Genomic DNA, 15,972 nt, shown 5'->3' on the forward strand with positions numbered 1-15,972 from the left:
GCGATACGCGATACGCGGAATGAAAGTACGAGTTACGATACTTTTCGAATGTTTTCGTGAGGGGAGTCGCCGTGGTCGTCGTCGGTCGACTGTTGTGATGGATTACTCGTCGGGCCTTCGGCTGAGGGGACGGCAAATAGTTACTTAGTGGGGCTTCAGTGATGCAGCAGTCAGCAGTCAGCAGTTGGATTTTGAGGAAGTAAATTCCTCTCCCAGCGCTTCCAGCTGTTGGTGCGCAAGAGCGCGTTCATGCGGCTGATCTGCCGCGCAGAATGCATTTTGGCGACGCATGCGCACTGGCGCACCAGTTATGTGCACCCCTGAACATGTTTCTTTACTCAAATGACCCCTCGTGGCTGTTCTAGTGTTAACAGAAACATCATTTAAAACCAAGACTCCATCTCTGGCCCCCTTAAGTGCCCTATAGACTCAATGTTTAAGTGGTTATTCACAATGACATGAACTATTGTAACAATACAATAAAGACGTGTCTCCGGGGGAGATTGAGACAGGTATTGTGTCCGCGGTAATTGGCCTCATCAGTTCAGACTCTCTCTCCTCACGCACACACACACACACACACACACACACACACACACACACACACACAACACATCAGTTCAGACTCTCTCTCCTCACACACACACACACACACACACACACACACTCACACACACACATCAGTTCAGACTCTCTCTCCTCACACACACACACACACACACACACACACACACACACACACACACACACACACATCAGTTCAGACTCTCTCTCCTCACACATACACACACACACACACACACACACACACACACATCAGTTCAGACTCTCTCTCCTCACACATACACACACACACACACACACACACACATCAGTTCAGACTCTCTCTCCTCACACATACACACACACACACACACACACACACACACACACACATCAGCTCAGACTCTCTCTCCTCACACACACACACACACACACACACACACACACACACACACACACACACATCAGCTCAGACTCTCTCTCCTCACACACACACACACACACACACACACACACACACACACACACACACACACACACACATCAGTTCAGACTCTCTCTCTCTCCTGGTTTATAGCGTCTGCAGATGTTGGCTGTTCAGACAGAGAGAGACCTCAGCCCCTGCAGAACTGTTAGACAGACAGAGAGACAGACAGAGACCTCAGCCTAACAGTGTTTGAGAGGTGGGTTTGTGTGAATGTGTGATTTGACGGATGTCAGAGAGAGGATGAGGATGTTCAGGGCTGCGTAGCGTGTGTGTGTGTGTGGGCTGTGTGTTTTGATTGATTGATTGATTGAAAACTTTATTAGAATGTTTGCAGAAGTAGGTACATGAAAGTACATATTACATACAAGGTCAAACTAAAAGGATAAAAACCCAAGAAAGCCACTGGCTTATTTCAATTGGGGTCCTTGTGTGTGTGTGTGTGTGTGTGTGTGTGAGTGTATGTGTGTGTGAGTGTATGTGTGAGTGTGTATATGTGTGTGTGTGTGTGTGTGTGGCGGTGCTGAGGGGTGGCGTGGGGACGACTAGCAGACCGTTATTAAGGAGACGAGTGTCTGTTGTCCAACGCTAGCACGTCAACGTTGCAACCTTCGCATGGCGGGTCCTCTCACACCACCTGACAGTCTGCAGGGCAGGCGGCTCATTCTCAGACGCTCTTTGACATTCTGTTCAGGTAGTTTCTCTCTCTGTCTCTCTCATTCTGACCCATCTCTAGGCCTGTAGTGTGTCTCTCTCTCTTGCTCTCTCTCTCTCTCTCTGTGTCTCTCTTTCTCTCTCTCTCTCTCTCCCTCTCTCTCTTTCTCTCTCTCTCTCTCTCTCTCTCTCTCTCTCTCTCTCTCTCTCTCTCTCTCTCTCTCTCCCTCCCTCTCCCTCTCTCCCTCTCTCTCTATCAGTCTGCGGAGCTCCCTACAATATTCATATGTGACAGGGTCTTGGTGGAAAAAGTCCTAAAGTATGGCACGGTCCTTTTTCTGTTTTTTTTCTCCAGATTATGAACGGGCAGATTGTAAACTTTCAAAAGAAAATAGTTGAAGACGATTATGCTTATTTGAATGTTGGTTCCACTAAAGAACACTCGCTCTGAATCAAAACCCACGCCAAACAGCTGCTAGTAGCTAGAAGCTAAAAAGGAACATCGCTACGAACATCTAACAGCATGTTTAGCACATCACAACATGCTGATAGAACATCAACATGCTAAAAACACATAACTACACATAAATTAGATCGCCAATCCTCGCAAAAACGCTGTGTTTGAGTGTGCGGATGCTGTTATTTCGCACTCTATTGATAGAGTGGAACTTCAGTTCCAGCACCTCAGCTAAGTCTGATCACGGATGAGCGGTGGTATTTTCACTATTTTGAACACGTCCTACAACATATGTTTGTTTACAAGCCATGTATCACTTACCCAGTAGCCTACGGCAGACGAGACAGTGAATCCAATCCACAAATTAATTAGTGATCCTAAAACGGTTGTTTGTTACGTCGAGTGGGCTCGTCAACACTTAAACTTTCATTATGCAATTATAATTTTTCTTTTTTTTAAGAGAAGCTTTTTGGTCTCTCCCTCTCTCTCCCTCTCCCTCTCTCTCTCTCTCTCTCTCTCTCTCTCTCTCTCTCTCTCTCTCTCTCTCTCTCACTGTGGGGCTTCACAAACAAGTCATATCGTTTATTATGTGACTACAGTTTAAACTACAGTTTAGTCATATCTCCATCTGGAATATCTGGACACCACAGTAACTCTTTGTATTGTGGAGTAGGACTGATAGCATGGTTACCTTCAATATCGTTAGCCTCATAGCATAATTGCTAGTTAAAGTCATATTTTGGCCAAATTGAGATATCTGCCTATACTGTACCTCTACTCTCTTAACACTGCTGATTCACTGGGCATTATTGCCTACTATGCCATCAGCCTATCAGAATGCTTGTTGTTACATTCCAAAATCACTATCTGCCCAAGTCATCTCTTTGGCATTTTTGATACTACATACAAAGATGGCTCGGCTGACCACAAGTGAAGCATGACTCAGGCAATTATGCTACGAGGCTAACGATATTGAAGGTAACCATGCTATCAGTCCTATACTCCACAATACACAGTGTTACTGTGGAGTTCAGTTCACAACAAGCTGTTCTTACCAGTTATCTTGCTACATCATCGCTAACCAGGGAACAGTGCCTCGACGTGTCTAACGCTCCAGCCCACATCAGCAGAGGCAGTTAGCAAGGAGAGGTGGAGAGGGGGGAGTTAACTTATTTGATGACGTTTTCTTCAGCTAGTCTTCTCTCACAGAAATAAAGTGAGAAAAACTGCCAAAGCAACATGTCACACTCACATGGAAAAACTAATTGGCGGAGGTTAAGGCTGTCACATCACACGCTTGTCTGTCACCAACTGTCGCCAAGTGCCGATTTGTCAAGTGAGATTCCAGGAAGCTGAGTATATACAGTCTATCATTAGAACTCATACGGCAGCCATGCTTGATATGGTATGTACATACATTGGCAGGCAGGCGGTGGGATTGCTTAAGTAGCTCAGAAGAGCCGTCGCGTCAAGCCTCTGTTCCCTCCTCGCCCTCTTCTCTCTAAGTGGCAGCGAGACAACAGAAGGACAGACAGATATTCGGGCTACAGAGACCGGAACTGCTTTGCTTGAAAGGACAGAGAGAGAGAGAGAGAGAGAGAGAGAGAGAGAGAGAGAGAGAATGAGAGAGATGAAAGACAGGAGGCAGGAAAGGAGGGGATGAAGAAGGGGATTGTATACATTAGCTGTGATATCTGTTTGAGTGTTGTTGTTTTTCAAAGGCTATATATTGACTCAATATCAAATACAGCCGTTACATCCGCTGCCCTGACAGCTGCTGCTGCCTAGAGAGAGAGAGAGAGATAGAGAGAGAGAGAGAGAGACACGGAGAGAGAGACACAGAGATACAGAGAGAGAGAGAGCGAGAGAGACACAGAGAGAGAGACAGAGAGACAGAGAGAGACAGAGACAGAGACAGAGAGACAGAGACAGACAGACAGAGACACAAACAGAGAGACAGAGACAGAGAGAAACAGGGAAACAGAGGGACAGAGACAGAGACAGAGACAGAGAGACAGAGACAGACAGAGACAGAGACAGAGAGAAACGGGGAAACAGAGGGACAGAGACAGAGACAGACAGAGACACAGACAGACAGACAGAGAGACAGAGACAGAGACAGAGACAGAGACAGAGACAGAGACAGATAGACAGAGACAGAGACAGAGACAGAGAGAGACAGAGACAGAGACAGAGACAGAGACAGACAGACAGACAGAGAGACCTTGGGGGACGTGCGTCCCCTCTGACTGCCACATCTGATCTCTCCTGACGGGAGACACTCTCGGTGTTGGCAGGCAGGAAACAGATGTGCAATTTACAGCCAATTAATTTCCATCACACGCACACACACACACACACACGCCACACACCACACACACACACACGCACACACACGCACACACACAAACGCCACACACACACACACACGCACCCACACAGACATCTCTCTCTGTGGCCCTTTATTTGTGTTGTCGTAGCGTTAGCGAGCGCTCTCATCCCCCTGTCAGTCAGACCCCGAGATAGAGACCTCACCCCCCCTCCCTCCTCCCCTCCCTCCCCCTCCCACTCCCCCTCTCTCCCCTCCTCCCCTCCTCCCCCCTCTACCTCCCTCTCTGATGCTCTCTCGCCTTATTTCCAAGCCACTGTAACCAATTGAGGAGCACAAACACAGCTCTGTTTGAAATGAAATCATTCTTTCCTTTCTCGCTGACAGTTGATGTATCCCTCTGGCTTGCAAGTCTTCATTGCCTTCTGCTTTTCGGAGGAGAGAGAGAGAGAAGGAATTCCCCCCCCCCCCCCTCCTGTAAAACGATTAGGCTATACGAGAGAAAAAAAAGAAAATGTTTCAAGATTTTTCACCATGAACCAAAAAAAAAAAAAAAAAAAAGACAAAGCAGTGTGAGAAGATTGTGATGGCGAGGAGGAAGTGGATAATGAGAGCGATAGAGAGGTTACGCACACGCTTAATTAGAGAAGGTCTCTGAACCAAGTTCAAGGACGTTTTCAATTTAGCAGATAAAAGATGAGAGGGAGAGAGAGAGGGGGAGAGAGGGGTGAATGGGGGGAGACTTCCTTCCCAAGATCTTAATTACCGCAGTGATTCCTCCATGGTTGGTGGTTCAGGGGCGGAGGGGTGAGGAGAGGTGAGGAGAGGTGAGGAGGGGTGAGGAGAGGGGTGAGGGAGGGGTAAGGAAGGGGTGAGAAGGGGTGAGGAGAGTGAGTTGAAGGGTGGCTCTGGAAAGCCCAGGCTTCTTAGCGGAGGCCCTGATCAGTTGGGTCTGGCCAGAGCTCTGCCAGGTCAACTCTCCCTTTCAATTAGCGGCTATAATGATCCAGCTGAGGAGGAACCTGCTTAACCTGAGGAACACACACACACACACAAACACACACATGCTTGCACGTACGCACACACACACACAAACACACACACACGCGTGTGTGCGTGCTCGCACACACACAAACACACGCGCGTGCTAGCACACACACACACACACACACACACACACACACACATGACACACATGCTCGCACGCAGCGCATACACACACACACACACACACACACACACACACTCGCGTACACACACAGGCTAGAGCATACACTTTGGCACAACACACAGGCACGCATACAAATAAACACACACCCAAACACACACACACAAACACACACTAACTGAAAATAATAAATTCTTAATCCCGGCGAGGGTGAAAGCCCGTCGCAAAATAATTCATCTGATTTAAGTGGAACACGTGTACAGCACTCTGCAGCACAGCTCATAGGGTGGTTACTGTCAGGGAGGCTGTGGTTCTGGAGGTAGAGGCTGGTGGAGGTAGAGGCTGTGGCTCAGGAGGTAGAGGCTGGTGGAGGTAGAGGCTGGTGGAGGTAGAAGCTGGTGGAGGTAGAGGCTGTGGCTCAGGAGGTAGAGGCTGTGCCTCAGGAGGTAGAGGCTGGTGGAGGGAGAGGCTGGTGGAGGTAGAGGCTGTGTCTCAGGAGGTAGAGGCTGGTGGAGGTAGAGGCTGTGTCTCAGGAGGTAGAGGCTGGTGGAGGTAGAGGCTGTGGCTCAGGAGGTAGAGGCTGTGGTTCAGGAGGTAGAGGCTGTGGTTCAGGAGGTAGAGCCAGCGTCTAATGATCGCAAGGTTTGGCAGATCGGCGGTTCGAACCCCGGCTGGCCACATGCCGAGGTGTCCTCGGGCAAGACACTGAACTCCAAATTGCTCCCAATGAGCGTGGGCCGGCGCCTTGCATGGTAGCTTGCCGCCATTGGCGTGTGAATGTGTGTGTGTTGTAAAGCGTGTGTGAATAAGCCTCAGAACACACCATCCATCCCCAGCATGTGTACATGTGAGGATCATTTAATTATAGTGAAAATACCTCCGCTCATCCGTGATCAGACAGAGCCGAGGTACTGCAGCTGAGGAGTATCACATAGAGTGCAAAAAAAGCAGCACCCACCCGCACACTCACTCAATCTATGTAGAAATCGTCGTCTATTGCAAGAATTTCGGTCATAGACCTTCTACAGGCATCATTTCATTCAGATAATAATAATAATACTTCATTGTATTTATATATAGCGCTTTTCCGGGGCTCAAAGACGCTGACAATATGGGAAAAAACAGAAAACACAGAAACAACAAGCAACAGATAACTTGAGCACACAGAACACAGATAACATGAGCACATAGAACACAGAGTTAACGAACAGGGAACAATTAACACAGCAATGTCCAGGGGGGGAGGGAGGTGGGTGGCAGGGTTAGGGGAGATGGTTAGGGGTAGGGGAGGTTGTATGCATGTCCAGGGGGGGAGGGGGGTGGCAGGGTTAGGGGAGATGGTTAGGGGTAGGGGAGGTTGTATGCATGTCCAGGGGGGGAGGGGGGGTGACAGGGTTAGGGGAGATGGTTAGGGGTAGGGAAGGTTGTATGCATGTCCAGGGGGGGGGAGGGGGGTGGCAGGGATAGGGGAGATGGTTAGGGGTAGAGGAGGTTGTACGCATGGGAGAACAGGTAGGTTTTAAGGTGAGATTTAAAAGTGGAGAGTGAGGGTGAGTCTCTGAGTGGTTGGGGGAGAGAGTTCCAGAGGCGGGGTGCAGCTCGTGAAAAAGCACGGTCTCCGAAGCCTTTGAGTTTTGATGTACGTGTCTGTCTACCTCTCAGAATGTTTCTACCTCTCAGGACCTGTCTACATCTCAGGACCTGTCTATGTCTCAGGACCTGTCTATCTCTCAGGACCTGTCTGCCTCTCCAAGATACAGAACACTGAACCACCTCCACAGACACATACTGTACCAGGAAGTGAAGAAACAATAATCGTGTGTTGAGTGTCTCTGTCTGACAGATCGAGGGGGAGGGTGTCATTACATATTATCTCTCTCATTAGCGCCATATGCCAGAGTAGCGCTGTGTATGGTAATATATAGACGTCCTCATCGACACTGGTAGACTGGGGACGTGAACATAATGTTACCGTTTACCCGTGTCCTCGACTAACTTCTGCTCCTGTGTTGAGATTCAAAAATGATGATTAGTTCCCCCCTTCTTAACACGTTAAGTCTGAAATAAGTGAGAGATAATCGTACGTCGAGCGCAGTGTTGTTCACATCTATATGCAGCTGATTGTCTGCCGTGTTGAGAGGCTGACAGATCAGAATGTTGCAATGCTTCAACCCACTGGGTATATCCCTATCAAAAGTAGGCCCTATGTTCCCTCTGTCCTATGTTCCCTATGTTCCCCTATGTTCCCTATGTTCCCTATGTTCCCTATGTTCCCTATGTTCCCTATGTTCCCTATGTTCCCTCAGCCCTATAAACTGTGTGCTGGTATGTTGGCTAGCTAGCCTGTGTGCTGGTATGTTGGCTAGCTAGCCTGTGTGCTGGTATATGATGTTCTGCACTGTGCTGTCAACATGTTTTATGTCCCTGTTTAGCAGCAAACCCGGGATGTGCACGCTCTTGAACTGTTGATGGAAGTGGCTCTTCATCTTTCTCTCCCGTCCTCTTCTCCCTGTCTCTCCTCCTCTCCTCTCCCTCTCTCTCCCCCTCTCCTCTCCTCTCCCTCTCTCTCCCCCTCTCCTCTCCTCTCTCTCCCCATCTCCTCTTCCTCTAGTGGGATGCCATCAATGAGATGGACGAGTACTTCAGTCCGATCCACACTTACCAGGTGTGTAATATCATCGTGTGGGTGCAGTGTGTGTGTGTGTGTGTGTGAGTCTGTGTGTGTGTGTGTGTGTGTGTGTGTTTGTGTTTGCGCCCTTGGCTACACACTCAGGACTGGAACATGTATCATAATAGTGACTGACCGTGTCCTGAAACAGCAGGAGAAAAACCATGGCAGTCTCTCTCTCTCTCCCTCTTTCTCTCTCTCTCTCTCCCTCTTTCTCTCTCTCTCTCTCTCTCTCTCTCTCTCTCTCTCTCTCTCTCTCTCTCTCTCTCTCTCTCTCTCTCTCTCTCTCTCTCTCTCTCTCTCTCTCTCCCTCTGTCTCTCTCTCTCTCTCTCTCTCTATCAGCCATGGCAGGCCTAACAGGTGTGTGTGTGACTGTGTGTGTGTGTGTGTGTGTGTGACTGTGTGTGTGTGTGTGTGTATGTGACTCTGTGTGTGTGTGTCCCTCAGGTGTGTAACGTGATGAGTCCCAGTCAGAACAACTGGCTGAGGACAGTGTGGGTCCCGCGTGACGGAGCCAGGAGGATCTACATAGAGGTCAAGTTCACTCTGAGGGACTGCAACAGCATGCCCGGAGTACTGGGCACCTGCAAGGTATGGGGGGGAGGGTGGGGGAGGGGGGGACGGGAGGGGGGAGAGGAGCGGGGGAGAGGGAGAGACAGAGAGAGAGAGAGAGAGACAGAGAGAGAGAGAGAGAGAGACAGAGAGACAGAGAGAGAGAGAGAGACAGAGAGAGAGAGAGAGAGGGAGGAAGAAAGAGAGAGGGAGGGAGGCAGAGAGAGGGAGAGAGAGAGAGATCTCGACAGGGGACTTGGAGGAGTGAGAGTGTGAGAGAGCACTGTAAAAAGTCAGCTCTCAAAAACAAGAAAAAAAGATGCAATAAAATGAGGGAAATATTCAACTTTTTCTGAAAACAAGTAAAAGTTGTCTCCTAACTAGTGCAGTCAGCAGAATAACAACCTTACATCTTACTTACTTCGATGTACTTTTTTGCGGTGAGGATGTACAGAGAGCTACTGGTGAGAACAGCAGAGAGGAACGCTATGGAGGTGAAGGCTTGTCAAAGATCATCGCCTTGTAATATAATAATAATATATGCCATCTAGCTGACGCTTTTATCCAGAGCGACCTACATTGCAGTGACTGCATACATTTGTCAGTATATATATATATATATATATATATATATAGATATCGAACCCACAACCTAACCTATATATATCGAACCCACAACCTAACCTATATCGAACCCACAAGCTGGAACTTTGGAACTTGGAACTTTTTACTTATTGAGCCTGCACTGTTTTATGTATTTTATTGAATGTTTTCTGTTTTCTGTATTGAATGTTTTCTGCCCTAACTGAGCTGTTTGACAACAAAATTTCCCCATTGGGGACAATAAAGGTTTTCAATCAATCAATCAATCAAAACAACCTAAGGTGTTGTTAGCGCCATGCTCTACCCACTGAGCCACAGAGGACCAGAGGCCTTATTGTTATATAAATAATATAATATGTGACACGTTCTAATGCTTTGGTCCTCATGTCGGGATCTGATGTAATGATCTGACTTTTCTTTCAAAAAAATGTGAATACATTTCCGCGTTGTTGTAAATCAATGACACACGTCGCTAGTCAACTAACACAGCTTGTTGTGTGAGCCTGCTAACGATGTAAAGTAGTGTTCTAGTTAACTAGGTAGCAGTGGGGAATTACTCACCCGATCCATTGTGTTGTTGCAGTATTTTGGCTCGACTAGCGAGTCTGTGTTGTGATTCTCAACAACGTTGAAGTGTAGTTTGCCGTGTTTCAAAAGAAAAGTCCCAACATTTTGATTGGTTGCCGACATGCGAACCAAATGATCAGACCCTCAAAACCCACCTCTTCAAGCTCGCCTTCACCAGTTAACCCTCTCCCCCTCCCCTTCCCATGTGTCCCCAGCACTACCTTAATTAGGCCCCTATACTTTCTTTTATTTATTTTTTGTTTCTTTTTATTATTACTACTCGATCTTTTCAGTTTGTAAAGCGTCTTTGAGTGTCTAGAAAAGCACTGTATTATTATTATTATTATTTGTATTATTATTATTATTATTATTATTATTATTATCATTATTATATAATAATAATAATATGATAACCCTTGAGTTTGTCATGTATAATATAATATATAATAATAATATATAATAATAATATGATAACCCTTGAGTTTGTCATGTATAATATAATATATAATACTAATTATTAAATATTGTGTTTGTCATATAATAATAATATAATATATAATACTAATAAGATAACCCTGCCTGTCACCTCCAGGAGACGTTCAACCTGTACTACTACGAGTCGGACCGGGCCGTGGGCTCGGCCATACGGGAGACCCAGTTCACCAAGATCGACACCATCGCCGCCGACGAGAGCTTCACCGGGGTGGACCTGGGGGTCCGCAGACTCAAACTCAACACAGAGGTACGTACCCCTAACACTGAGGTACGTACCCCTAACCCTAACACTGAGGTACGTACCCACGTACCTTAGCACCAGAACCCTAACACAGAGGCACATACCCCTAACCAGAACCAGAACACAGGGGTACATACCCCTAACCAGAACACAGAGGTACGTACCCCTAACCCTAACACTGAGGTACGTACCCCTAACCCTAACCCTAACACAGAGGTACGTACTGTTGTGGATTTAATTGATTCTCAGTAGATTGAGTAGAACTTATAAAGCACAGAGAGCTTAAATCCATTGACTCCAAAGAGGCCTTTTATTAAGCAGAGTTACATGAGCGCAGAGAGAAAATAGCAGTTAAAAAGCCCCCTCCTGTGAGAGGGACACACATTTATAGCAGACTCCTCCCTGATGAGGTCACTACTGTTGCTTAACCAATCATAATCATCTGCGCCACAAGTTCTTGGCACATCTCTTACAGGAAGGGAAAGGCCTTCCTTTCGTGCTCGATTTCCCAGAATGTAGAGAGACTGATATAAAAGTACAACAGTGATGAGTCCCAGAGAGAGAGAGACAGAGACAGACAGACAGACAGACAGACGACAGACGACAGACAGACAGGCAGTCAGACAGACATTCAGACAGACTAAAGCCAGTCAGACAGTCAGACAGACAGACAGACACAGAGACAGACAGACAGACAGACAACAGACAGACAGACAGACAGACATTCAGACAGACTAAAGCCAGTCAGACAGTCAGACAGAGAGACAGACAGACAGACAGAGACAGACAGACTAAAGCCACAGAGACAGACAGTCCCCTAGCACGAGAACCAGAACCGGAGTATATACAATAGACGACTGCTCCCTCAGTCTACTCTCTGACTCTCTGTCCCCCTTTGGGAAAAACACTTTCACATGGATCTCACCGACGCTTCAACCCTCAGCCCAGCAGCTTTTCTCTCACTGATCTGACAGGACCTGAAAAAAAGAAATCAATGCTTCAGAAGCCGTTGCCTTTCACAGTCCTGATCCTGTTACATCAGATATATATAATATATAGAATATACTACAACCTCCAGAAACGGTAGGAAAGCTCAGACATAAAAAAGAAACAGCGGCGGCGTTTGAAGCCTCTCTGTGTGTGTGCTTAGCCCCCAGGTGTGGGGCGTTGGCCCCCCTCAGTCGAAGAGGTTTTGTCATGGGAGGGTTGGGATGTATACACTGCAAAGAGTCAACTCTCAAGAAGCAAAGCAATAACATGGGGGAAATATTACTTTCTCTTCCCTCTCTCTCCTCCTCTACTCTCCCTCTCTCTCCCCCTCCTCTCCCTCTCCTCCTCTCCTCTCCTCTCCCTCTCCTCTCCCTCTCCTCTCCCTCTCTCTGCTTCTCCCCCTCTCCTCTCTCTCTCCCCCTCTCTCTCTCCCCCTCTCCTCTCTCTCCCCCCCTCTCTCTCCCCCTCTCCTCTCTCTCCCCCTCTCCTTTCCCCCTCTCCTCTTCCTCTAATTATCAAAATGATCTGCCAACAGAACAGAACAAGTAAAACATGTAAAACTAGTGCAGTCAGTCAAAAAACAAGCATATAAATATCTGACTGACTTTCTGCAGTGTTTGCTGCTTACAGTATTGTTACATCAGATACTATAAACTCAAGAAACAGAAACGGTAGAAAGCTCAAACACAATAAACAGGGGCGGCGTTTGAAGTCTCTCTGTCTGAGTGTTACGAGTAGCTAAAGTGGTTGGACCCAGGTGCAGGGCAGAACATCGGAGACAGCAAACACACAATAAACAACAAAACAAAATAGGAGAATGCTTATTCTCCAAAACTCTGTAAATAGCACAAGGCAAGGCAATGAACTCAGCAGCAGTCTCTCAGTACTTAACTTCCATACAGGCGAGGAACGATAAGGCTATGAGGGACACGGACACACACACTACTCACACACATACACACTACTCACACACACACACACACACACTACTCACACACTACTCACACACACACACTACTCACACACACACACACACACTACTCACACGCACACTCTACACACACGCGCACACACACACACACCCTACTCACACGCACACACTACTCACACACACACACACACACACACACACTACTCTCACACACACGCACACACACACACTCACACACACTACTCTCACACACACACGCACACACACACACACACACACACACACACACACACACACTACACACACACTACTCACACACACTACTCACACACACACACTACTCTCTCACACACACACACACACACACACACACTACTCACACACACACACACACACACACACTACTCTCACACACACACATTACTCACACACACACACTACTCTCTCACACACACACACTACTCACACGACCTACGACGAACAACTGAAACAGAAGGAAGACACAGGGAAGCATGACTAGACAATGACTAACCATTCACACCTGGTAACAATCACAGTCATTAGGACAGACAGACATACATATACCAAAGGAGACGCCAAAAGGGTCGCTCAAACAATAGAACGAACCCCCCAATCCTGACATCTGTGGCCCTCCCTTCCCTTCCCTCGCAGTGTATATTGTGTAAAATGGTGGTGTTTTGCAGCTTACACTATTGTTACATCAGATACTAAACCTGAAGAAACAGAAACGGTAGAAAGCTCAAACACAAAAAACAGGGGTGGCGTTAATGCCTCTCTGTGTGTGTGCCCCCCCTCCCCTCAGGTGCGGGGCGTGGGCCCCCTCATCCGCCGGGGTTCTGGGTTCTTCTTTTTATTTTTATTTTTATTTTAGATTTTCTCTTACTATCCTTCTTTTTCTGTATTTTTTAATGCTATATGTAAAGCACTTTGAATTTCCCCTGTTGTATGAAATGTGCTACACAAATAAACTTGACTTGCCTATAATAATAATAATAATAATAGTTATTGTATTTATATAGTGCTTTTCCGAGGCTCAAAGACGCTGACAATATGGGAAAAAAACAGAAAACAAATAAACAACAAGCAACAGATAACATGAGCACATAGAACACAGAGTTAACAACAGATAACATGAGACACATAGAACACAGAGTTAACAACAGATAACATGAACACAGAGTTAACGAACGGGGAACACAGCCTAGAAAGCTCAAACAAAAAACAGGGGCGGCGTTTGAACCCTCTCTGCGCGTACCTCTCCCCCTCCCCTTCCAGGTGCGGGGCGTGGGGCCCCTCAGCCGGCGGGGGTTCTACCTGGCGTTCCAGGACATCGGGGCGTGCATCGCCCTGACCTCCGTGCGCGTCTACTTCAAACGCTGCCAGGGCGTCGGACGCAACCTGGCGCTGTTCACGGACGTGGTGACCGGCGCCGACTCCTCCTCGCTGGTGGAGGTCAGGGGTCAGTGCGTGGACCACGCCGAGGAGAGGGACACGCCCAAGATGTACTGCAGCGCCGAGGGGGAGTGGCTGGTGCCCATCGGGAGGTGCGTCTGCTCCGCCGGCTTCGAGGAGCACCGCGAGTCCTGCGTGGGTGAGTCAGGGGGGTGTGTGTGTGTGGGGTGGTGTGTGTGTGTTTGTGTGTCAGTGTGTGTGTGTGTGTGTGTGTGTGAGTCGTGCGTGGGTGAGTCGGTAAAACATTAACACAGTAACACAATAACACAGGGAGTCACAGGGTGAGTCAGTGATATGTGTGTGTGTGTGTGTTAATGCGTCTAGTAGTGTTAGTCATAGTGGTAGTGGTGGTCTAGTGGATAGTGAGTTGGACTGATGATCGGAAGATTGTGAGTTCAAATCCCGCCTGAAACACCACCACTAGTGTGAGAGTAAGGCACTTAGCCCTCAGTTACTCCAGGGGGAATGTCCCTGTAATCTGTAATTGTAAGTCTGCTAAATGGAAATTCACAGGGTGAGTCAATACCACAGGGGGTCATGGAGGGTGAGTCACACACAGCGTTGTTGTGGAGGTTAGAGTCAGTTGGTCAGGTTGAAGTGGTGATGTCATGCTAGGAGGGTTGGGTTATAAACACCGCAAAGAGTCAGCTCTGAACAACAAGAAAAAAGACCAATACAATGGGGGAAAACTACTTAAAATAAGCAAACTTATCTGCCAACAAAACAGGTAAATTTCACTTGCCAAGATTTACTTAAAACAAGTGAAAATATATCTTAAAACTAGTGTAGTCAGGCAAAAAAACAAGCATATATATATATTTTACTGACTTCTTACGGTGTATATTGTGTAACATGGTGGTGTGTAGCTGCTTGCAGTGTTGCTGGTAGTTACTGTAGGAGCTCGTGACGTAAAAAGCAGAATCTCCTCTGTTTAGCGGTCGGTTGCTAATCGCTAATCGTACCGAATCACTCAGATAATCACTTACTGTTGCTGCCGCTCGACCAGCCCCCGAGCTCACTTCATCTCCTTCATTCCTTTATCGTCTCCAATCTCTTTTAATTTGAGTTTTGTTTGTTTTGTCTGACGGACTGACCTCGTTTAGGGGACCTGTGAATATTTCAGGTTGCCACGGGTTACGGTAATTAAAAACTATTAATCACAGGCGCCGGATAATTAGACGCTGAAACGTTCGGTTCCGTGAAACGGAGCGAGACGCCACGGAACACTGATTCACTTACATCTCCTTACACACACACACACACACACACACACACACACACACACACACACGCACACACACACACACACACACACACACACACACACACACACTTACACAGAGAGACAGACACACACACACACGCACGCACACACACACACACACACACACACACACACACACACACACACACACACGCACACACACACACACACACACACACACTTACACAGAGAGACAGACACACACACACACACACACACACACACGCACACACACACACACACACGCACACACACACGCACGCACACACGCACACACGCACACACGCACACACACATACACACACGCACACACACGCACACACGCACGCACACACACATACACACACACACACACACACACACACTCATTTCCTCTCTTGTGTCCTACCTGTTTATGGCCTAGGAGTTGCAGACATTCTCCTGAGGAGTGTGTGTGTGTGTCTGTGTGTTTATGTGTGTTTATGTGTGTGTGCACACTGACAGGGGAGTGGGGGGGGGGGCTGGGCTGGCTAACAATCTGAAGGTCGCTGGTTCGATCCCCGCCTCAGGAGG

The 15,972-nt window shown here is 47.6% G+C and overlaps 1 protein-coding gene across 1 annotated transcript in view; it reads left to right on the forward strand.

Annotated features, from left to right (window-relative positions):
* Window positions 1-15,972, forward strand: part of epha8 (eph receptor A8) — a gene marked incomplete at both ends in the record, with an annotated part of 84,850 nt that overhangs the window by 40,528 nt on the left and 28,350 nt on the right. Inside the window, 5 exon segments of the mRNA XM_080548484.1 lie at window positions 7,942-7,960; window positions 8,247-8,300; window positions 8,752-8,895; window positions 10,619-10,768; window positions 13,980-14,295. Coding sequence (XP_080404610.1) covers window positions 7,942-7,960; window positions 8,247-8,300; window positions 8,752-8,895; window positions 10,619-10,768; window positions 13,980-14,295 — 683 coding nt within the window.

Source organism: Nansenia antarctica (assembly GCF_963989245.1).
Source record: "Nansenia antarctica genome assembly, chromosome: 18".
Taxonomy (NCBI): Eukaryota; Metazoa; Chordata; class Actinopteri; order Argentiniformes; family Microstomatidae; genus Nansenia; species Nansenia antarctica.